At 38.8% G+C, this 24172-nt stretch overlaps 3 protein-coding genes across 6 annotated transcripts in view; 1 reads left to right on the top strand and 2 right to left on the bottom strand.

The window, feature by feature from the left end:
• The first annotated feature begins 2239 nt into the window (after positions 1-2239).
• Positions 2240-5170, top strand: Fibp (acidic fibroblast growth factor intracellular-binding protein). Of its 2 annotated transcripts, none has more exons than XM_043427552.1 (6): positions 2240-2257; positions 3398-3599; positions 3723-3950; positions 4026-4253; positions 4397-4651; positions 4829-5170. In XM_043427552.1, the coding sequence occupies exons 2-6, from the start codon at positions 3586-3588 to the stop codon at positions 4905-4907; spliced, it is 804 nt and encodes a 267-aa protein (XP_043283487.1). In that variant the 5' UTR covers positions 2240-2257; positions 3398-3585; the 3' UTR covers positions 4908-5170. The 2 variants fall into 2 exon arrangements, with proteins under 2 accessions (XP_043283487.1, XP_043283486.1); XM_043427551.1 differs by lacking the exon at positions 2240-2257 and adding an exon at positions 2933-3160.
• Positions 4992-8785, bottom strand: Pdhb (Pyruvate dehydrogenase E1 beta subunit). The gene is made up of 5 exons (XM_043427553.1): positions 8591-8785; positions 8335-8397; positions 7705-7911; positions 6728-7358; positions 4992-6068 (listed from the first exon to the last, which is right to left on the bottom strand). Exons 1-5 carry the CDS (start codon positions 8597-8599, stop codon positions 5917-5919), a joined length of 1062 nt encoding a protein of 353 aa, XP_043283488.1. The 5' UTR covers positions 8600-8785; the 3' UTR covers positions 4992-5916.
• A 756-nt stretch (positions 8786-9541) lies between these two features.
• Positions 9542-24172, bottom strand: part of Cadps (calcium-dependent secretion activator 1) — a 29681-nt gene continuing 15050 nt past the window's right edge. For 2 of the 3 annotated variants that reach the window (XM_043427548.1, XM_043427547.1), the window contains exons 3-16: positions 22987-23726; positions 21864-22031; positions 20541-21032; positions 19867-20264; positions 18980-19444; positions 18337-18696; positions 17920-18159; positions 17465-17768; positions 16234-16390; positions 15631-16082; positions 14595-14753; positions 14387-14503; positions 14036-14274; positions 9542-13794 (exon numbers count right to left, since the gene is read on the bottom strand). In XM_043427548.1, coding sequence (XP_043283483.1) covers positions 13593-13794; positions 14036-14274; positions 14387-14503; positions 14595-14753; positions 15631-16082; positions 16234-16390; positions 17465-17768; positions 17920-18159; positions 18337-18696; positions 18980-19444; positions 19867-20264; positions 20541-21032; positions 21864-22031; positions 22987-23463 — 4230 coding nt within the window. In that variant the 5' untranslated portion in view covers positions 23464-23726 and the 3' untranslated portion in view covers positions 9542-13592. The remainder of the gene's footprint in view (positions 13795-14035; positions 14275-14386; positions 14504-14594; positions 14754-15630; positions 16083-16233; positions 16391-17464; positions 17769-17919; positions 18160-18336; positions 18697-18979; positions 19445-19866; positions 20265-20540; positions 21033-21863; positions 22032-22986; positions 23727-24172) is intronic. The other variant, XM_043427549.1, reaches the window with a different exon arrangement.

Here is a 24172-nt window from a genome sequence, read left to right as displayed (position 1 = left end):
TAAAAGTTGTTATTAATCTCTCTGTGAACAACAAAAGATGAACTATGGGGAATTTGCGCCGTCCAAATTCCCAATCGACAAAAAAATATATAGAAATCAATGGAAAAACAATCGTCAAAATAATATATAGACATGGCGATGGGGAATTTGCAAGGCGCAAATTCCTAATCGTCATGTCGCAAATAAAAAAATATTAATTAAAATTTGATAAAAATACCTTAATATATAAATATTAGAGCGCCACAAATAATGTATAATTTTAATGGATGATCATAATTTATTCAACGGTTCGGTACATACAATTTTGTGTATTGATAATTATGGCAATTAATCGGTGAATATTTACGAATGGATTTTGGATAATTCGTTCAGTTTGTTTTCGTTCTTCACGTGTTTACGTTTTCACGCGTTTACGCTTGGTCGTGTTCGGACTATTCGCTATAGTAGCAGAGCAGAGTGGGGATAGAGGCGTTCGGTCAGCCAGCGGGAGAGAGGGGTGACGGGCGGCACCGGGCGGAGCTCGAGACAGGGGAGAGGCGCAGGCGCAACATGATTCGCTTCACTCACGTCGCTCGGCCCGCTCGGCGCGCACAGGAAGGGGGAGCTCCGGCCCGAGGGCTGGACAGGAGAGAGGCGCACACGTTTCGCTTTTCGCTTCACTCACCGCCCGGCGGGCGTAGGGTGAAGAATCGTGCGGTACGTGAGCGTTCCGTTATTGCTAGGCATTGTACATTCCAGTGCATTGAGAAAACGGGGCACGAAATACGACACGTGGAATCCTACTTTATCCTGAATGACTAAAATAATCTTTTTTTACGATTTAATTTTTTTCAATCAATCGATAAACAAATAAAATAGAAACCAATAAAAATTGGTAGCGGTCATAATTTTATCAATTATTGTAGCTTTAACAATTATTTCATAATTTTAACAGTAAATTCAATCTCGCTGAAGCAACTGATCGGTCATCTAAATTACAAAATAAAAGAACTTAAGATCGTGCGAATCGATAAAAGACAGGAAAACACAACGTAACGAATATTAAAGTTGAAATTTAATAAAAAATAATTATTCGCTCCTTGTCAATATACATTTTTTTTCTTTATTCTGAGATTCCTATTTTTGACGCAACTATATAGATAAGTCGATAGGGAAGTCCTCGCACTCGATGTTATTATTATTACAAAATTTGCACATGAATGAGTATTTATAAAATTTTGGTAATTCGTGAAAAATAGTATCGAGGCAAGGGCCAGTAACAGAAAGAGTTTAGTGACGCCTGTAACATAGCTTCGAGAATCTTGTGTATGCTCGCACGCGCGCGTGTCCGCAAGCGAGCTAAGATGCAAGCATACCCCGAGCAACGCAACGCAAAGCAAAGCACCTAACGCACGGTCCTAAAGCCATGGGGTTGTCGGCAAGCGAAGACGGACAGTCAGTAAATCTACTCCATAGCGGATAGTTTGACACAGTTCCGAGCTCGATACAGTTTCTGTATCACTTTGAAGTCGCGCAGGCAAGATTCCATGCAGATAAGTCGGAGTTGCAAACGCTGCACGCTAAGCAACGCACGCAACGCGTATAACCGCAGCTATGTACAGCATTACGAATAGTTTTTACTAGTCAAATGCTAACAATAGGACGCGAGCAACCGACCACGCGTGCACGCACGCGGGCACACTCGATATTCTCTATGAAACGGTGGTACAGGTTTTGTCACTACAATTGTTTCTGTTACTCGACATATTGGCTTATCCATTTGCGCAAAAACGGTTTTCTGGGGAAAAAACCTAGGGAAGAGTAGGTAAAGAAGAGCCCTCTCTGAAAATGGGGACATTTTTTTTCGTTTATGTTAATTTTCGTATTCAATCGGTCGTACAATTAAATAACGAATTTTTTCTCTCGCGTCGGTATAAAGTTAAATTTTTGGTGAATAAAAACCCAAGTTCGTTCTCGAAAAAAAGACCAGCGGAAATATAACTTTGTGATAATGAATCGCGATTACGATTTTCTGCGATACGGTGAAGTGATAACAAAAGTTAAAGGTGAAATGATAAATTCCAAACATGGGAGGACGAAAAAACATTGGAAGAAAAGTGTGTTGAAAATATGTGGAAAGTTCTTTATGATCAGAACCATGGAGCAGCAGGATAAGAGAATCGTAGAGGCAAAGGGAAAGCGAAAGGATCGTGGAGGAAGACCGAGAGGGAGAGGATCGTCGAGGACAACGCAGTCGCAAGGATCGCGAGAGAAAAAGGTAGGAAGAAGATCGAGGCCTGCTGTTCCTGTAACCGTGAGTAACTACACCAACGATTTTTTTTTTAAATACGAGTGCGCGAAATATGAAAAATGATTTTCATATTACAAATGTAGACATTCTGCCGATCGAATGATCAAAACACGTGAACGTCAGGATGACGTTTGGATATTTCATGGAAGTATTTTTTTCAAATAATGAACCGTTAGATATAATATTTTCATATTATTTATTTTCATGATACAGTCTTTGCGATTTATAGATTTACGAATAGAATGTTTTGCAGAGTTGATATATGGTGGTAGTTATGCAAATTTTCGTGGAAATGTTTCTGGTAAAGATGTAAATGCGTCTTTACTCGACTGTCAACAAAGTTGAGAATCTCTGTCGTCGTTTTTTTTTCTTCAAGTGCTCATGCAGCACTTCAATATTTGAATTAGCGAGTGATCAGCGCTGCTGACTCCAAAAAATACAACCCGACGCTCTATCTGTATACTACATATTCATTAATACTTATAACGAATGATAAAACAGAAAAATATTTTCTATTAGTATCATGCCTCTCTATGAATCTTCGTTCTTCGTGTTCAAGCCCAGTGATGCCAATGCAAAATTTCAATGGGGAATATGCACGGTGGGTAATATGCGCCCATACCCGATTTGGAGTCAGTTTTCAGTTATTCAGTTTATAACCGTCTATTGAGTCGATCAGCTGCAACATGGAGAGTTGAACGAGAAACATGTCATAAATAGCTGCTATATTCGGTTTTTATTGTTATTAAAATACCGGTCAAGAGTACTTAATATAACAGTTCAATATGTTATCGGAAGTAGATGTTTTTATCAGCAATTATACTCTCGTTGATCCTGAAGTTTATCAACTTTGGGTCGATGGACATTCGTGTAAGAATTTAAAAAAAAATCTTTCGTTTCAAACGAATTTCATTTTAAACGATGAAACGAACCAGCCCCGTCTTTCACCCCGTCTTTAAATGTCGTTATTTAATTTATTGTGCATTTTTTTAATGCAGTAAAATGAAGTAATCTGTATGAATCTATATAAATCCATTTAATTCAAACATTTCTCTGTAACGAATAACCATAAAGTTGAATTGACAAATTTTTATTTTTTCTCATTAGCCAGTGACGCTGTTAGTATTTTACATCAAAGAGGAATATGTCAGCAAACGAGCGCCCCGATTGATTTAGTTGCTTCAGATGTTCTGGATCATTATCGTACTTACTCTCTTCTTGAGAAATTGCTTCAAACACCTACAAAATTGGCAAGCGAGCAGCTGGCTTTTCAAATAGAGCCTCAAACTAGTCACATGTTGATTGAAATGTAAGAATCGTGAACTTGGACAACCAAATTATTTGAATTCTCTAAGAAATATTTTGCGTCACAATGTATTTATAACAAACGTGCATAATTCAATACTTATTTTTTCTTATTTTGGACTTTCAGGTATTATGAATTCGATGACGCAGTTGTAAGAGAATTGTTGGGCAAAAAGCTTACATCCAAGAGCAGAAAAGATATGGATGAAGTGGCAGAAAAAACAGGAGTCACTTTGAAGAGTTGTAGAAGACAGTACGACAATGTCAAAAGAGTTTTCAAAGTCGTTGAAGATTTACCAGGTTCTTTGGTCACAAATATAAAACAACATTTTTTACTACCTGAAGATTTGGCTAAGTGAGATATCAATTATTGATCTTCTTTTCCATATTATATTGCACAAATTTAAATGTTTATTTCACCACGTTGCAGACGTTACGCAGCTGTAGTTTTCATCGCGTGTCTAAGATTTGAAATGAACAAACGGAAATTGCAGTTTCTCACGTTTCCCGATCTCTATCACTGTGCAAATGTCATGATGGCATCGTGGTCTTATCGCTACACAGGATCGGAATATTTTGATACAGATTTGGACAAGGAATTCCTTCTCGAGTTACCAGAGTGTCGAGTCTTGCTGGAGAACGATAAGCATCATAAGCAGTGCGTTTTATTTGTAGACTTATTCATTTTTAAGAATTTTTAAAAATACGTTTATCATTCAAATTACATGTCTTGTATTTTGGTGACAAACAATCTTCGATTTTCAATATTTATTACCTTCTCTGAAAAGTGGAAATTTTCAGCCTCGTTTGCATCAAAGTGAAGCCCACGCTCCTGGATCGTTCGTATCAAGAATTAGACACGAACTTCCGATCTTACTCGAGGTCTATATTAGGCATTGGCTGTAATCTTCATCGGTCGCGAGAATTGAGATTTTTCTTCCTCGAATTGGTCGAAAGATGCATAGAACCGTGGCGACAAGCAAATTGGTCTCACACAGATTTACGAAACTTCTTGGCTGCATACACGCAATGTGCTCTCGACATGGATGTACTTAGGCAAGTGATAAATTTTAAAAAACCGAACAATTTTTCTCCAACAACGCAAATATAAATATCAAGGAAGTTTATTTAATATTTTTTTCTATAAAGACCATCCGTAAATTGAATTGACGCAGCGGCCGCATTTACGTGTCAGGGAGCCGTTCATACTCAATTTATTTATTCATTCAACAGGGAAAGTGTTCTTCGAGACGCTTTCGAGCGCTACATGAAAGTCGTGTCGAGTTGTCTTCTACGAATGTATCACACGTGACAACTGGTAGTTAACGAAGTGAGCAGCGGTAGAGGAGTTAGGAAAATGTATAAGGATCGAAGTCGAAGAAGTACACGATAAAAAAATGATCATATATTACAATTTATTTTCATATTTTGTTGTTTTTTTTTCAGTTTTTTTCTTTGATTTCTTTGTTATTTGTTTTTTGCTGGTAATAACTCGATAAATCGTTCGTTTTTGTTTTTCTCAATCTCGTATGTTCTCTGTAATAAATAACGCTGACAGCGAGGAAGGAGAGTTTATACCGACGTTCCGTACGTGTTTCCTTGCCCGATATCGACATAATATTTACTTAACTACGACTATTACATCAACACGCTAGACCGATCGAGATTTGTGTTTATTTTGTATTTTCTTTCGAGCTCTATATCGTGCAAAAATGTACACACAGTATTCATTGGATTTTTCATACGTTTCGCTAATAAGAGCAAAAGATTTTAAGCGTGGCGGCCTCGGCGTGTCGATGTTCAATGACTTGAGTTTTTTTTTTACTTATGTTTTTACAGCCGCATTCCAGTTCGAGTTTTTTTTTGTATTTGTAATTTTCTAGCCCTTCTAATACCGATGTATATGATACATCGATCTATCCCAATCTATGATTTTCGCCAAATCAACCAACAGTTCGATTTTTCGACATAATCTTTGAGTGTACTCGCTTTTTTTTATATCAAGACTCAGTTGACGGATTGTCTTTAAAATTAACTGGCAATAATTCGACATGGATGACGATTTTCGAATTAAACGTTAACAGAAAATGAATCGTTCGTACTGATCACGATTGTCGTCCGATAACAATTGTTGTAGAGGGATTTTTCGATTTTTCTTTGTTTTCAAACTATTTTTCATTCGAGTGCCAACGAATAATCGACGCTATCGGGATAAAAGCAGCACCAACAGAGATTTTGATGATCCGACGTCATACACGATCCATTAAGGGTATCAATGGATGTACAGATTTTAAAATTATTATTATTATTATTCAATTTGGCTACTGCGATACACCCAATATTTTATTCACGGTCATTACGATATCTTCCTTTCGTGGCAAAGCGATTGCCTCTAAGCTTTTAGTATACGGCATTGGTGTATCAACACCAGTCACACGAATCACCGGCGCATCAAGGTGGAAAAAGGCTTCGCCTGGAAAATGAGAAAAAAAAATGTGATGAACGTTTTTAAATATGAACGATTTAATTAAACTTTGAAGGAATATGCTGTATTTAACGGAGAAACGAAAAGTTGGACCTATCTTATGTCACAGAAACATTTGTTCAATTTTTCTAAGACGAATTTACACACTAGATGTGGAAACATGAAAAAAATAGGGCTTTGGCAATTTTTTAATTATGAAATCGGAGACGTTTGATAATAAATGGTTAATTATTATTTAGAAGATATGAAAAAATAGCGAAGAATAAAGCATCGTTAACCATGTGAAGGATCGAAAGGCAATTCAATTTTTTAGTGAAAAAACAATTTTTTGTTATGAAAAAAACAAAGCGGCATTCAGTTATCAATTGTTATAATTGAATGAGAAAAACATTTTATTCTAAAAAGAAGATTGTGATCGAATTAGAGTGTTCACATTTAGCGAATTTAATTATTGAGATTTAGAGTTGAAATTTATTAAACAGCCATTGTTAAGGATTTGAATACAAAATAATGTGAATTCAGTGTGCCCCTCGAGTCCAACTCAATGTGCAAATAAAAATGTCAATCAACATCTGAATTCTTATTGAAACTTCAGCAATCAGATGATTTTTTTAAATGAACTTGGTGAGAAAACAGTTCACACTTACTTTCCATGATTCTGGCACAAATTTCAGCACCAATACCGGACTGGGGCCAGCCCTGTTCGACGGTAATAACATGATGAGTTTTGACGACTGATTTTAAAATTGTTTCGGTATCAAGAGGCCTGAGTGAACGAAGATTAATGACTTCAGCCTCGATGCCTTTGCCGGCTAATTCATTGGCAGCTTCGAGCGCCTGTTCCACTCCCTTGGAATGTGAGATGAGAGTAACGTGTTTGCCAGCGCGTTCGATTTTTGCTTTGCCAATCGGTAAGACGAAATCCTTTGACAATACTTCGTCCGAGACTGGATATTGGACACCGTAGAGCAGTTCATTTTCCAATACTACCACCGGGTCAGGATCACGTATGGCTGCTTTCAAAAGACCCTTAGCATCTTCGCTGGTATAAGGGGAGACAACTTTCAATCCTGGACAGTGACTGTACCAAGCTCCAAAACACTGCGAATGTTGAGCACCCACTCCTGCTGCTGCTCCGTTCGGTCCACGAAACACTATCGGTACATTGACTCTTCCAGCTGACATGTAAAATGTTTTTGCCGCTGAATTGATTATCTGATCAATAGCTTGCATTGAAAAATTGTACGTCATGAATTCGCACACCGGACGTAGACCAGCCTGGAAATCATTTTTACTGGAATTTATGAAATTCTCAAAATATTCAGGAAAAAACTTATGTTTAATCCGTTTAATTTTCAAAGATGATAGCACAAGCTTTGAAAAAAGCAATTACACCATTCCAACACACTTTCCTGTATTTTTAACTTACCATACAACTTTTGAAACTTATTGATATCCAAAATAAAACTTTAGTGAATCTTTTACAAGGCAAAATTTGTTTTGATCAGGAAAAATATTTGAATTCTCTTGCAACTTGAAAGAAATTCTTAACTCAAAGTGTTTATTCTTCAATTTGTTGACTGAAAGAAGTTCTATTGTGTTTTTTTTTAAATCTCTTATTTACCATCGCTGCTCCTACAGCCATTCCAGTGAATCCTGATTCGGTGATAGGTGTGTCGATGACCCTTTTTTCACCGTACTTTTTCCAGAGACCCCTGGAGACTTTGTAAGCTCCGTCATAGAGGGCAACCTCTTCACCCATAAGGAAAACTTTCTCGTCTCTCTCCATTTCCTCGTCAAGTGCAGAATTGAGAGCATCTCGAACAGTCATCTAAATTTCGACAGGTAACAAAATAAAAAAAAGGAGAGAACTCGAAGATTTTTTGAGATTGACATTTTCCGAAGGTATCAGATCAGCATATATCGATTCGTATAAATAACGATAATTTACCAATTACGAGTTGCATATCGTATGACCTCTGACGCCCTTCAACACGGTTGGCTCTTATATTAGCTAACAATTTTAAACGCGCGGGCTCTCGCGGATATTTAAAAAAACGGTAAATGTTTTCAAAATCTATTTCACTTCGAAGGGGATTTGTAGAGGAAACGCTAGACAGAATTTTCATGTAGATTCGATACAGGTTAGATCGCAAGAGTAAAGTAGAACACGATGAAAGAGCCAAGAGAAACATGGAAGCGAAAAGGAAAGAAACGGATGAAAGAATGTGGAATAAAAAAACGAACGTCTTACCTGCTGTGCAGCTGCCAATTTTGAGGTGGAGAAAGAACGACGAGCAACTTGCCTTGCCACGGACTGAGTGGAAAAACAAAAACATTAATATATGATTGTCAAGAAAACTGAAGTACGAGAAAAAACGTAAGAAAAATTAATCGTTGAAGATCGCGTGATATTAAATAATCATAATGACGCGAGTGACGAGTAAAAACGTTCGGCGAGGTGAGCATTTCTAATGTTTTTCCTACGCTAGATCATTCATCATATTTACCGTGAGCATGATTATTTGTTTTTATCGAACGTAACGACGGGACCTTTCTTCAATTCACACAATTAACGCAACTCCCGTTAGGAGGGAAAAAATTAATTGAACACGCGTGGCACTTGGGAAACCCTCGTGCGTTCTCGCCTCCAGGGGCTCTGATTACGATTCTCTCGTCGACTGCGAGTCAGCACTGATTTCGTTTTTTCTTTACCATGAGGCTTACCAACAATACCACGAATTCAGCGCATGCGCTATGAATGAAGCGCGCATGCGCATCTTTAACAAAGCCAAGAGAGCCAAGGATGCACTTGGATGCACTGGGATGCACTCAAAGCATAGGATCAGTGTGTTACGAATTTTGACGAATCGTTTCGGGTATTCTCGTGGGATCGAGACAGAGTTTAAATTCCAACCGGCAGATTCCCTTCATTTCTAGCGCCGCATCAGATTCACGATGATTTATCTAATCTAGAAACAAATTACATGAAAAGTAGTTTTCTCCACTTTCTTGATGATCAAATTACATCGCCCGATACTTATCTTTTCGCAAGCATTGTGCTAACAAACCGGTAATGAAAACAAAACAAAATATTTCAGCCCCTCATATACTAGCCATTTTTGTTACAATTATCGAAGATGACAATGCGTGAAATTTAGCTTTTTTTTAATACAATAAACTGCCACAGTGGACGACCGGTGTCAAAAAAACATACCCCGTACTCGAAAAATATTTTTTCTTTCTTTGTTTGGAGGGGAAAGCAAGTTAAAGTGTTATAAAATGCAATGAACTTGTCCGAAGGATTCCAGAATACATCAGAGTGTGATAATTAAAGAAAATGGATTGGAAACAAATATTTTTCAACATCTCCAAAAGAACCGGAAAATGACCGAAAGTCGGGAGAGTAAGCTGTACGGGGGCGATTCTTGAAGAATTTTCAACATAGTCCGGAGGAAAAATTCTTGCAAACGTTTTGTTTTTTTATTATGTACACATATATATGACGCGCCACTCGTCGCTCGCGCTACATTCTGCTCGTACACTTTCGTAACACTTGTCGCGGTGCAATAAAAGCGTTTGATATTTGATATTGTTCATAAAATGCATTTCGAGACAAAATAAGAAGAAAATATTAAAAAAAAAAAACGGTCAAATAAATAACGATAACAATGGTAATAAGAATAATAACATGAGTGAGTGAAAAATTCGTATAAGCTGCTCGTAGATCTCGTACAGATGCACAGCGTGTTTTCTTTCGTTATTTTTTTCCTTCTAGTGTTTTCGTCACATTAAAAACGAATGATCGTAATGGCATATGTGTGAGATAGGCTTGGATATTGAGTGTTATTTAACTACGAATCGTGCGAATGAGCGAGAGATATACATAGATATATAGTAAAAAAGTAAATGACAATGATATTTCGCACAGCGTGAGGATTAGATAAGATTGGAGAGTGAGACGACATGAGATCGTTCAAGTTGTGATATGCGTGATCGTTATTTTCTTTTTTCACCGGAAATGTAAGCGGCATGCCGAATGAAACCGTTCGTCGTACGAGAAGGTAGTGTCTGTATACATGTATAAATGAATTTATGCATGTTTAAATTGGAGCGATGCTTTAGAGGATTTGCCTACAGTTTTTCTCCCCGATAATGCCAATGTAGAGATTCCAGATCAGTCAAAATCGTATTGCAAATGAATTTGGATTGGTGAATCGAAGAAAAAAAATACTATTGAAAAATTGGCATTTTTGACCGAGTACTAAAATAGAGAAAACGTTACATTTCGTTTATTGAAGCTCACCTAATGTCCTCTAAAATATGCTTACATAAAAAAATGTCACAAATACATGTATAGTAGGACACACAAAAATGCGAGAGATCCTTTTTGCCGTGTATCCACCGTGCCGTTAGTTTCTTTTCGTTTAATTTTTTTTCCACACGTCTTTTTTATTAACGAGAGAACAACAATTGAGTAAAATTCAAATGTGCTGAAGAACACCTGGCTAGGAGTTAGAATCGTTTCTTTCAAACGCATGGATTGAATTATTCGTCTTTCGTAAGTTATTTTGTTTTTTATTTTCTCTTCTCTTTTCTTTCGTTTCGTTCATATTATTATTTTCATATTTGATTCGTTACTTGGAGCTTTTTTATTTTCATTGACAAAGACGACAGAAAACGCAATAATGGAGAAGAAGAAGAAGAAGAAGAAGAAGAAGAAGTAGAAGTAGAATAAAATCGAAATTTTTGAGATATTAGAAGTGCAAGGAACTACATAATTAGTTTAATCGTCGAAGAGCGAAAAAGAGTTTCGATCGTCACGGTTGGAAACCGCTGTTCTTCGTCTTTTTCTAAAGTCTAATGAAACTATGCTTTTACAGATTAATAACAGCATTTCGACGATAGTAAGTATAGTAATGATAATCATGATAATCGTAACGACCCTAGAACTCATCGTCATTTTAATCTTCTTTCTTATTCGTTTTTTCTTTTCTTGATTTTTCAGAATTTCTATAGTTTAGTACATAATAATTTAGCTTCGTTTTTATTTACCGTTTTTTTTTCCGTCTTTAGGTCACTTTTATTTTGCATTTTTTATCTCGCTTCTTGAAACTCAAATTTTTTGCCATATTCACTCATTATTTAACACGACGATTTTCAATTAACCTGTTCGATACAATATGCAGCGTTATTTACTCACGTATGTCTGTGTGTCTACATATATTTCTTGCCAATCAAATACATATATGTTTATACACATAAATATAGATACATGTACACACACATACATACGATTCGTTGCCGAAGTAATTAGAATCTAAAGAAATCTATCGGTGCTTCGATGCAAGGCCAATTTCACTTACTTACGGTCAGTCTAAACTTTGTACAGGTTTTATTATTATTTTTAATTGTTGTTGTTTGCTTTTTTCATTTTGCTTTTTTCCCCCTTTTTTTTTTTTACTAAAGATATTATCGAATCGAGGATTCTTCGTTTCCTTCTGTTTCTTTGTTTTTTTTTTTAATACACGCTCCTAGGACTCCCTCTCGACGACGAGAACGAGATAAACGTATTTTTTGGATTTTATTTTCGTTTTCTTTTAAATCCCTTTCGTATATTGAATATTTTCTTTTGTTTCATTCCCACATTTACGTTCACGAAAAATGAGGCCGAAACAATCTCCTCTCTATCCTCTCTTACGTCCTGCACGCTACGTTATTATCATGAAAATTATAATTATTCGTAACTTCGAGACGTAATTTTGTCCGAAGTGTTTGTTTTATTTTTTCTTTCTCGTTTCGTTTTTTTTTTTGTCGTTTTCTCTTAGCCCGCTGTGCACTGTTGCGATTACGCTCGTAAATTCGTATGAAAACAAAAACAAATATCTGACAATACTGTTTTCTGTTATTGTGTTTTTTTAAATGTGTTTGGAATTATTGAAAATTCGCAGGTGAGCATGCGAAAAAGAGGGAAGAAATGAAAATTCTTCCCTTCTTTTGTACAATTTACTCATCTTCACTTATTATTTGTCTTTTCACCTTTCGAAAATCGATAAATATGTTTCGAGCGGGGGGGGGGGGGGGGGGGGGAGAAAACAAAGGGAAAAATTGGCGAAAAATATCAACTAGTCACACACGGTTTCGTCGTCATTGACTCGCGCAATTTATATTATATAAAAAGTTATTTCTCTCTCTTGCTCTCTCTATCTCGCTCGCTCGCTTACTCCAGTTTCACATTCCTGCTAAAATTTATTTACAAAAACAACTTCGTGATTCATTCGTTTAACAGATTTTCCTACCCACCGAATTTAGTCATGATTTTTTTCTCTTATTTACTTCTCTCTCTCTCTCTCTCTCTTTCTCTCTCTTTATTCTACTTTGTAATATGAAACAAGAAATTATTCAACGAAACAAACGAGCTCAATGAAAATTCACAATTTTTTCATGCTTTTCTCCTTTTTTTGCTATCTTGATACGTCTCAATACATATGTTTATATAAATGTCACTCGTTTAGATCTACAATCGGACGAAACGGTCGCTAAACACGCCCCCCGTGTGTTCGTGTCTGTTTTTCATTCGTGTTTGTAAATATGTCTGTGTGTGTTTCACTTCTTACGTTAACGGCGCTACGTTCGCTGTCACAAACAGACTGAAAATTCAAAAGCATAAGAAAATGAAAATTGAGAATCAACGTTTAAAAAAGAAAGAACGAAACCAAAAGTTCTACTGTATACTCTCGATGCGACATATTCGATATATCGTATGTTTTTTTTTTTAATTTGCTCTAAAGCTTCGTCCCATACTCGTGGACATTTGTTATTCGTGCCATTTGTTTAATTTTATATTTTCATATTCTTTGGCTTCTTTGGTTTTCACACATGTATGACTAAATATGTTTTTTTCATTCTTTTCTTTCCGCCCCCGCATCTGCTTCGTAACATTTGCTCTAATTAAATCATTATCATATTTTTTTGCGGCGAGATCGTGATTCGAGCGAATAATTCACACGTTTTTCAAGATTAAAAACTTCGTGATCACCATTCGTTCAAATAATTGCTCCCCTTTATTCTCCTTCTCTTCAATCACTTCTCTACTAATAAATATTTCTTTTTCTCTCGGTCCGTCCGATTCTTCGTTTACTTTCAAGGTTCGACCTTGACGTCCATTTCTCTCCGGAACTCTCGACGCTTTGTTACTTTATCCTCGCATTATCTTCCACGTGCTTTCGCTTTTGGCTTTCCACGGCGTTCGAGCCGCTCATTCCTTATTCATTCGCTGGAAATATTGGTGCGTCTGACTGTTTTTCGATTGAATTTTTGAGACAAGTGAACGAAGGTCCTAGGCAAATTGAGGCTTTTCCTTTCTGATCTCCCGCGCTCTCTTTCATCTCCCATTTCATTTTTACTTCATATTTCTCTTTATTCTTATTATTTTCCTGCTATTTATCGTTTCAACGAGTCCTGTCAGCTCGCCGGGGTATGTCACCGCAGTGTTGTCGCTATATCGATCAACTAGAACCAACTTCCCCCGCCGAACTTGGTGGAAAGGCCACCGATCCCCTTGCCGAACATACTTCCAACCTTTCCAACTACATTCGATGTCACGTTGGTGATGTTCGTCAATGAATTGCCATCCTCACCACCTGACTCGACTATCGTCACCTTCGTTTTTGGCCTCTCGACCTCGTCATCGTTACCGTTCTCCGAGAGACCCCTGTTCAATTAACAAATCACGTCAATCATCAATCATTCACAAACATGTCAAAATTTTATTAATTTGAATCATTGAAAGATAAATAATGAGCCCAACTTCGAAACCGTCCTCTTTGAGCTTCCGAATTTGGTTAAAATGCGTGAAGAAATCAGATAATTTGAAATCATTTTAGACTTGGATGTTGAATTTAAAAGAAACGATGACTTATTTTTTTTTTAATTTCTACGTGACGAAAGCTTACTCTTCGTTCTGAGAGCTCATGGTTAAGGCACAAGTTGCTTCCTCCGTCTGCATTCTCGACGAAATCGTTTGATATGTCTGGGAGTTTAATTTGTCCTCCATGACACCCTGTAGCTCGAAATCCGAATATATTTTCTTGACCACTTGAGCTAGGCAGGTACACTGATAAAGATGGAGACTGTGATCCAGTCTGTCCGAGAGCCAGTTGCAGAGCATCTGTATTTGCAGGGTGTACCATTGCTGTAAAAATAAAAGATTAATTAATACTCGGGTCGTCACAAAAGCCGAGGAAGAATTTGCATTTTCAAGAAATTTTTATGTTTCGCTGGGAAATTAACGGAGATCAGCGAACCTCGAAGAAGTTCAAAATCCATAATTCGTCGATGACTTTGCTACGTATTTGATCCATGCAATTCCTCGTGAAGTTTACGTAGGCCTGACCCATTTCCTTTCCGCTCCCTGACACTTTCTGTCAAAGTTTTTCAACAGCCTCGATGAATATTTCATTGACCATTTTTCGTAGGGGATTGAAATTCATGTTCATTATAACTGTTACATACCGTAAAGCACAGAATCGAACCGATGAAAGAACCCTCGTCGTACCGTGACAGTTTCGACAGCGTTGTTTCCAACACTGTGACGAGTTTATTGATCATTCCTTGGCTCATACTCGTGGACGTTTTGTCGATCAAGTCATCGATTTTCGCGTGGTATTGATGCTAGAAAATTGAAAAAATTTGACCACATCGTTGTACAGACCCGAGCCTTCGCTTTCCAATGTTTCTATTCCTGATCTCATTGATTCCCACTACCAATGAACGATTTTTCAGCCATCATTTTTTTACTACTTAAATCTCAGTATCGTTTATGCTACAAACGTTTTATTCTACATTTGTCTATTTATATATATAGCGCAGAAATGTACTTCTATTGTTCGCTATAAAAACAAACAAAAATTGGCTCGAAACATGGAAAAAAATGATTTCTGCTTCCCTTTTCGAAACTCGATTGGACTCTTCGAATATTACGCCGACAGATGAAGAGTGTTTTCATGCACATTTTCGAAAATACGATTTAACATTTTTCTTTAACAATTGAACAGTTTTTTGGATAATGGTAGTGTCTTGAATTTTTCATCTTCCCTGAGACTATTTTCTGTCAACCGTTTCGAAAAATCCAACGTGTTGGATCTTTGTCAATTGAGATTTGAGCGAAAGAATGAAAAATGAAAAATAAAGGTGAAAATCAGCGGTTCGAACAAGTTGAAAAGTGATGAAATTTGTCAAAATCTTTCACATATCGAGTTTCAAAAAATTGCAAAAATATTCTTTTCCACTTTCGGAAGTCATTCAACGAGAAAGCCTCCTACGTATTTGTTCGTTATTTCAAAATACTTGCATAGTATCGTCTACTGCTGATAATAATCAATAATAAATCGAGTATAAAAATGTAATAAATTGTGATAAAAATGATTCAAAACGATTGAGAAGCTACGTTACCCATTTGTGATCTTTTGTATTTATTAAACGTGTTTTTATAAATGACATTTTCGCGAAAATAGAGTCCCCGAAAGAAATCAACGATCTTACGACTTACCACATCGACTCCATCGACAGCGCAAAGCTTAAAACTCTGATTCTTCGCGTCCAAGATAACGTTCACCATTGCGCACATTTCCGACGGTATAATATAATCCGTAGAAATAAATGTGACGCCTTTTTTGAGCCATTGCTGAAAAGCCGAGTCTGTACGTTGAATGCAAGATTCAATCATGTCGCAAGCCATTAATTTTAAGCGTTGCTCGAGATGCGAACGAAATTCTTGATCAGGCCAGTGTAAACCACCGATAAAAGATTGCAAGGCGTCTAATTTCCAGAACAAATCCTCGGACGTAGCACATCCGTTTCCCTTTATTTCCCATCTCTCCTTTTCGAATCCTTTGTGAATCGATTGTGCTATCGAAGTTTCCATTAGATCGACGTATCGTACAACGAGCGGTGCAAAAGTGTCCCTCAAATGTTGATGGAATCTTCCGTTCTTCAAGTTGTCTTCATCAGGACGCAAAAAGAATAAATCGTAAAAAAGTTTTTAGAGTCGTCAACCTCTTACTCGAGTATCGAATCGATTTCTCAACACCGTTTCCCCCTTTAAAGCCTCAGAATACCTGATTGATAATAAAAATGAAAAATAAAAACTCACCGTCTAGCCTGAGATAATCGTTCAATATTTGAAAGAGTGGAAAACTGTCCCAGGTGTCTGGGGGTTGTTCGGAGAGCACTTTGTCCATATCGACGGCGAATAGGGACCAGAAGATCTCGGCGTGCTCCACCAGGAGGTCGCTAAACCAGGCGAACGCCTGCGGTGCGGTGTAGTAGGAGCGGAACGTGAAAATATTGGACGACACACATATACGGTGGGCAGAAATTCTGTTCACCCGGGATGATGGGTACGCCATCCTGGGCGCGGAGCTCTCGAGGACCCAGAAGACACTACGCCATTTTGATTTTCTAATCGATGGTTCCGCGATATTAATGGAATTTCTCTTCTCTTTTTTTCTCTCTTTCTCTCTTGCTCTCTCACTTTCTCTCTGATCATGAAAGATGAATCGAACATTATCAATAATTCTTACCCTCGGAGATGTTTATACTTGCGTGGAGATCTCGGCAGCAGCCATTTTTTACCCTTTTGCGATCCTCGCTGTTGTATTTTATTCGAACAATTACAAAAATTACCAATATTCTCATGATTCAATGAGTCGAGACAATACGGTCGTTCAATTTTCTATCGAATTGCAGAAAAACGACCTAAAAAAATGCAAATCAACACATTTTACATTTCGTAACAATTCATATCATCGCACGGTAACGAAAGTATTATATGGAAAAAAGATTGGAGCCAAACGCGACACAAGTTTTGGCAAAAAAGTCGACATTCTTCAATCCCTGGAAGCAGTTTATTGAATTTTCATTCGTGTCTCTAATTTCTTTTGGCTCTCGTCGTGCCCCAGTTTCCTTTACCACAAGACGACGTTCCTTCCATCACAGTTTGAAAATGTTATGAAACGTAAAAGTATGAACAGTTTTTGCCATTTTCTGAACTTGATCAGAAAATGAAAAGGATTTTGAATTTTTTTTACCACTCGTTCATCTTCAATCACCGATCGAAAAATTAGCAATCGTAATGTCTCTGAAGGAAATCTATTAAATCAACTACGAGAGTTTAATGACTGATGACTGATTTGTTTGTTGTCTTCTGAGGAGGTTGCGAACTCCTTACCAAAGTTCGTATAAATTAGTGTGTCTCGAAGCTTCGAGAATACGATCGTTCGATCGACATTCTCGAGACTCGAGGAGCATGCTTTTTTCACCACACACACCCTCTTACTCGAGAGCCCCGGGAAAATGACACTCAGTTCTAAAAACCTAACTAATACCTCCGAATAATGTTCTTCGTTTTGCTGCAATAGATCGACGCATAGCTCGGCAAGATGTATTAGATCTTCGAGCTTTTTGCCAGGTGGTACGCACACCTCACCGTTATAATCGTCCTCGATTTTAGCTGCAGCTGATAACCTCTCGTAATTAACTAAAGCCGCTGTTTCCAAACACGATTTTATCATTCCTCGCACTGCCTCCGGCGGCACTGGCGTTACCGTGTCCTTCATTAGTACATGCTCGAGCAACGAAAGTGTGCCTCGCAAAGCTCCTTCTGGACGCCCGAATGGAAAACTGAACCTGAGCGGAGCAAAAATGTATGTTTTTTTTGTTTACGAGTAAATTCAGCGACCTAGTGAAATGGAAGAATCGAAGGAATATACACGGCCAATTCTGCCAATTTCCTATTGAATATTTCTGCAAAAATCAACTTGTAAGATCGAAGATTTACCTAAAGTTGGTGATTTGTTTTTCGAGAAGTTGCCTAAGACGTTCACGTATCTCCTGAAACTTGTCCTTCTCTTCGTGAGTGATGGATCCGATACCGTCCGTGCTCGTTCCGTAAACGTGTGATGCACAGAAAGCGAAACTAAAGTGGATCAGTGTCGGATCTATCATGCACCCACGCTCTGCGCGATCCAGAAGATCGCTCAGATAGCAGAGATGACGATAACAACCGCGAACGCCATATCTGCAAAAAAAAATGAAAAAGATTCGAAAATGAAGACAGAAAGCCCACTAATTTGGATGATTCAATCGCATGATTTGCCAACTGAAGTGAATGTTGCTCACTACGACGATACCACAAACTTGGTTGCTCGGCAAAGAAATTTATAAAATCTCATTTTAATTCCTTCGCATTGTTTACCTTGCGCAATATTCGTCGAGAACGAAGACTTGTCCGGGTGAAAACCAACCCAATGAACAGTAAGGATCGTTGAGTCGATAATCCAACGTCAAGTTTTGTAAGAACTTGAATAGACCAGCATGGTCAAATTTGCACGGATCGGCGCCGATAAAGTCCTCCATTCCGTGTTTCCTAGCTCTGTCAGCGTCACCCTGGATCTTGCTGATTGTGGAGTTTTTGTCGGCAACCGATACGGGCGGTGTTGGTTTGTGTGACTGGCCGGTCGCCCGATACATCGCCATCACCCATAATTGCCACTCGTTCTCGTCGTCCGAGGCAAAGACTATATTGTCTCCTTCGCGGACGGCGTTGAAGAAGTAGCTGAAACATTCGTTGACGTTATTTTCCCGAAAAACTCCCCAATTTTGATAAATCACTCTTTTTTCATGTGTAAAGCAATTTTAGAGTGTTTTCGTTATGAAATTTTCGTAAAACTCGACTTTATCGTGGATCATTCTTTTCGTTATCGAGAAACGAAAAGAATGGTGCATGATTAAAGCTCATTATCGACTGCGAGGAATAATTTGTGGAAACGAGAAGATTCGAGTCATTTTCAAAAAATGAGTATAATTTGTTTGTAATAATTGATTGAAAAGCAATTAACCTTCCACCCTCCAAGTCTATGCCAGCCATGAGATTAGCGGAAACGGGCTCGATATAGTCCACTGTATAGCCATCCAGCTGCATCATTTCCGACGGCTCGCTCTTTTTCTCCTTGTACGAGCACATCGCAAACGTGTACTGTGAGACCTGGACCAAAACATAATACCGCTTTTTCCATTTCTTCCATACGGATTTACCGATCGCATAGAGATAACCGGCGTGCTTCATGTTCAACGGTCTCTCCATTCTACATGCTATTTTAATCCGTAAATCTTGATCCGGATTGTTTTTTGGCACTGTCATACGATGCCATTCCGGATTCTTCGATGACAACGGGGTCGGTTTTATTATCACTTTCCCCAATTCTTTATCCTCCAGCGCCAATATCGCTGGATTTTCCGTCAGGAGACGGACCTTCACTACTGGCAATGGATACATCGTCGTGAAGTCACCCTGTGTATCCCACCTGCAAGAAAATAACGATTTTCATTATGATGAATTTTTATTAAACTTTCTTGCATCGATACCTCGCTCAATTCATTTTCAATTTTCCTATCGATTCAAATTAGACCAACTCTGATTGTACTTTGTCTCAGATGCATAAAAAGTTTCTGTACAAATTGGAATCAAACTTTCACTTTTAAATTTAATTGCGATTGTGAGAAATTGATTTAAATGAATTGACTTCGAGATTTGGGCCTCATTCATTTTTAATAAATATTTTATTCATAATTGTTCAATCGATTTAGAAATGTTGGATATAGAAAAAAATGTTGACTTGAATTTAAATGGCGGTATCGGACTTTAAAGTGACTCGAACTCTTAATTTCGGAGTGAAATTTCATTTGAAATAGAAAATAACGATTGAATTGCAAGGGATTGACTCACATTGGCTTCGAGGCTTCAGCTTGATCAGTTTGTAATTTTTTATCTCCCTCAACCTCCATGGTACAATAAACAATGCGATTTGGTGCGAGACTCTTGAGGCCCTTGACCTCCATAACGATGACCTCGAGAGGGAAAGCGAGGCCAACGTCAACTTTAGTCAATTGTGGTTCGGAATCGGCGGAGTCGCCCTCCAATTTCGATAATGGACCTTGGGGGCGGTAGCGGGAGCGGTCACTACGACGCTTCAGCTTCTGCAACCCGTATCGACTATCTATCGGATTTTTTGAAACCGGCAATGACTCTAAATTCGTCATTAGCAGGTTGATAGACGCTTTAAGCTCCTCGATGTAGAGCGACTCCATTTCTTTTAGGAGAAACCTCGGCATGAGTTTCCGATTCTGTCAAACAAAACGAAAATAATATTTTATATATAAAAAAAAAACCATTGAAACGTCAATTTTTGTGAATAAAATCGACTATTCGATAACGTTTTTCACAAACTTTTCATTGCTTTTATTCCGAATTCTTCAAAGCATAAATTCCTTTCCATTAATAACCGTAAAAAATCGTTGGGAATCGATAAAATAATGAGGATTTCTTTTTCCGCAAACATAATAGTACTTTTGAGCTTATTCCACCAAATTTTTGAGTTTAAAAGTTATTAGAAAAATCACCTTCTCCATTTCGTTGACTCGTTGTATGCGACCGTCCAGCTCCCTCCTGATGGCGGCAGCCTGCTCGTCGGCTGAATCCAACAAGAGGGCGTTGAACAGAAGCTGATGCTCGAATTTTTTAATACCAAGTATTTGTTGAAACATATCGTAAAGCTGTTCTTTCGAGAGTATTAACTCCGAATTTAAAGACTGCTGTTGCATCCTAGATGGCCTTTTGTTTTCCTCGTCCCCGGTACCTTTGAATATACAATCGAATTTGGCCAGCCAGGACGTAAGAACAGTGTCTTTGCTCAACCCGTCGATTTCCGGGAGGCTACGAACACGCTTGCCGATGTTCTTCTTGAAGACCTCGCGGAAGTCGGTCTGGGAACAAGCACCGCTCTGCACCATTCTGACAACACGCTCGGACTTTAGAAATACGTCGAAGTAATTTTGTATCGCATTGTGAAAAGCCTCGTCAGCCAATATCTGGGTCTCGCCTTTCAAAAATGCCTGCAATCAAAAATTCATTAAATTTACTTCTAACCCTCATTCAAAATATTCGTTTCATTTATTTCATCCTTTCACTATCGAGTTCAATGGAAACGATAGAAACGTTCACTCAAAAAAATCCATTTAGTTGGACCAAAACTTGATCGATGCGAAAATTATCTTTTCTGCGTGACAAATGCTTTGGTTTGTTGACTAAAATCATGAAAATTTCTCACAGATTAATCATCCAAATCGTCGAATCAAATTGATTTTGTTCGAACACCAACTTGTGTCAGCATCTCCAAAAATTTAAGTTACATCTCAGATATATTTGATCGTCACATCAAAGTGAATATTTTAATTGAAAAGCGAAATTCGTGTCAACCAACGAGTTGTTTTTTCTTCTCGGTGTAAAAATCGATCCGGAGGCTCGATTCGCCTCGTCTTTTCAAACGACAGACGCAGCTGTTGTTACATAACCTTTTGTGTATAAAATGCCACGTGCTAAGCTGGGATTGATTTTGTCCAAAGATTGCGCAAAAGTAAAGTCGAAGGTTAGACGTATCATCAAACGTTGTAAGACTCGAGAGAAAAGGCTTCGGTAAGGTTTCACAGGTAATTGTTAAGTTGTTTTTTGCAGGTTTCCCGAGCTCCGAATGTACTGTTATACGCTAAATATGTCCGTCCAATTTGTATCATTTCTCTCGTTTCATTAGTTCGGATCTTTCGAGTCGCTTCGTATACAAAGATACGAACGTTAGTTTTGAGTATTTTACAGAGCCCGATTTCACAGCACCGCATTCAAGTCCAATTTACGTTACTTTCGAACAGCCACTTTTATTAGTTTCTCACCTGAAAGCGAGAGCACAGAGTCTCGAGTTGTTGCTTCGTTATCTTCATTTGCCTTCGGGTCATGTCCGTTGGTTGTTTCGCGTTGAAGGGATACGCTATGCATCTCGAGATGAATACGTACAGTTGGATTCGAGTTTTTCTCTCTTCCTCTTCGCGCTCCTGCTTGTCCTTAACGATTCCAATTAAAAGCATTATTTCCGTTTGAATCTTCGATAACCCTCTCTGTACTGTACTGAATAAATAAACCGTTCGAAGACTGCGATCTCGTGTCGAGCGCGTCGATCCCAATCATCGAGTTTACGTTAAATAAATGGAATTTTCGCGATTGGGAAAAACGTGGATTCGAAACTTTTTTCACTAGATTTTCCCGACGCGCCTAAATACACGTTTTGGTCACCCTTGATCGATCGACTTATCCGACTTTTGTAAAAGTGAAAAATAGTGCGAAATCTCCCAGAATCCATTCGTTTAGGCAAACTTTACAAATATTAATAAAATTTTGAAGTATCCTTGAGATGAAAATAGTCGCGAAAGATTGCAAGGCATTTCAATAAATAACCGAGCTCTATAAAGGCTGGTCAGAAACAACTCGAAGATTGGATTAAAGATCGACGAAGACTGAGAAAATAAATGTCTCGGATTGTGTTTTAATCGAGTTCGTCGTCAAAAAAACGGCAAACCAAATGGAATTCGTTCGTTCAACAGAAATGTGTTTCACCCACGATTCATTGATTCGTCTCTCTCTCTCTCTCTCTCAGCTAAAAATGTTATTATCTCAGAGGTCTTATCTTGTTATCATTTACTTTAGTATACGTTATTGTCACACTAGCGCTGGCATTAGTACGAACAAACTAATTGTCGGTCAAAGCGACCAATTTTAGTCTATTTTATTTTTATATTTTGTTATGTTATTATACGTAACTTTTTCTAATTCTTTTTTCAAATTCTGTATCTTGCCTAAAACTCAAAAACTTTTTATCAAATTCTGTATCTTGTCTACTTGCCTAAAAGACATTGTCTAAGGCATAAAAATATACATCAATCAATCAATCAATCAATCTCCTTTAGTCAGTGTAAAACGTTTGGAATAATCCGCGCGAGTGGCAGAGTTGGAATGAATTACCTGGAGATCAGCTTCGGTTTTTTCGCTCGCGACAGAGGGCGAAGGGCTGGTGGGCCTTTGCGCCGACTTTCCGTAATTGGCAGCATCCTGAGTGGCGCCCATTGACGGCGACAGCGACGTCCTTGCGCTCGACGAATTGGGCACATCGAGGCCGGGTGAACCATTATCGGGGGGTTGAGATTGTCCGGCCGCGATGTTACGTCCGTGAGGACTGTGTCCGCTGCCGCCGCCTCCGGCTCCGGGGCCGTGAAGATTGGGTGATCCCATGGCGCCACCCTGGGAGCTTGGACCACCGGGCGACGCGGTAAGTCCCATACCGGAACCGGTACCACCGGCTGCGCCGGCACTAGGACCCCCACCCCCGCCACCGGGATGACGACGGGCGCCGTGGCCGCCGGCCTTGGCCCCGCCCCCACCCCCGTGATGGGTGCTCTGGTCCTCGTCGCTCTCCTCTTCCGAGGAGCTCGGGTCGATCATTTTCCTATTTTTTTTCCGCCTTTTCTATCCTTTTGTCCCCGCTCTTCTCGCCCTCCTTTTCCTATGCTTTCGTCGCTTCTTTTTCTCCTCTTCGAAGTGACGAGAAATCAAAGGAAAAAATGAAGAATCAACGACCTCCGGGCGTCGACAGCCTCCTCCTCGGACGCTTCCCGACGAGTCGTCAATCCGTTTTTTCTCGCAACGCGCCCTTGTACCACCTTCCACCCTTGGGCTTTCCGTTCTTCCGCGCCGTCGAGCCTTCGCTGAAACGAATGAAATCACAAGGAGCATTAATTCGAGTTTATTTGAGGCCACAATTAAGAGTTCTAACTGATGAAAAAGCGGTCTCGAGTTGTTGGAGTTGGAATTCATGAATTATTTTCGTTTGACCTCATTCCATGACGCACGCTCGTTTCGAGGTCCCGTGAAAAAGCCGTTCCCCTGGGCTCGGGAAGCCTCGAACGGCTTTGGTCGCGAGACAATTATTGCTCGATTCGCGGTACTCGTTCGAAACCGTTTACAGCAGTCGTTTGAAGCAATTAAAAGGATATCAGGGATCTCTACTGAACGTGGGAACCTTCAGGAGCTCCGTCCAACCGCTGCCCTCCTCGGGCACGATAATCGTCGCTTTATCAAAGCTCGTACGAGCCCCATTGCTATCTTCGCTTCCGGGAAGCATCCGTTCACGCGTGTACGAGACTGAGTGAGC

Source organism: Venturia canescens, chromosome 8 (assembly GCF_019457755.1).
Source record: "Venturia canescens isolate UGA chromosome 8, ASM1945775v1, whole genome shotgun sequence".
In the NCBI taxonomy this organism is placed as follows: Eukaryota; Metazoa; Arthropoda; class Insecta; order Hymenoptera; family Ichneumonidae; genus Venturia; species Venturia canescens.
Note: the sequence above shows the minus strand (reverse complement) of the source record. Positions and strands in the feature narration are given on the sequence as shown.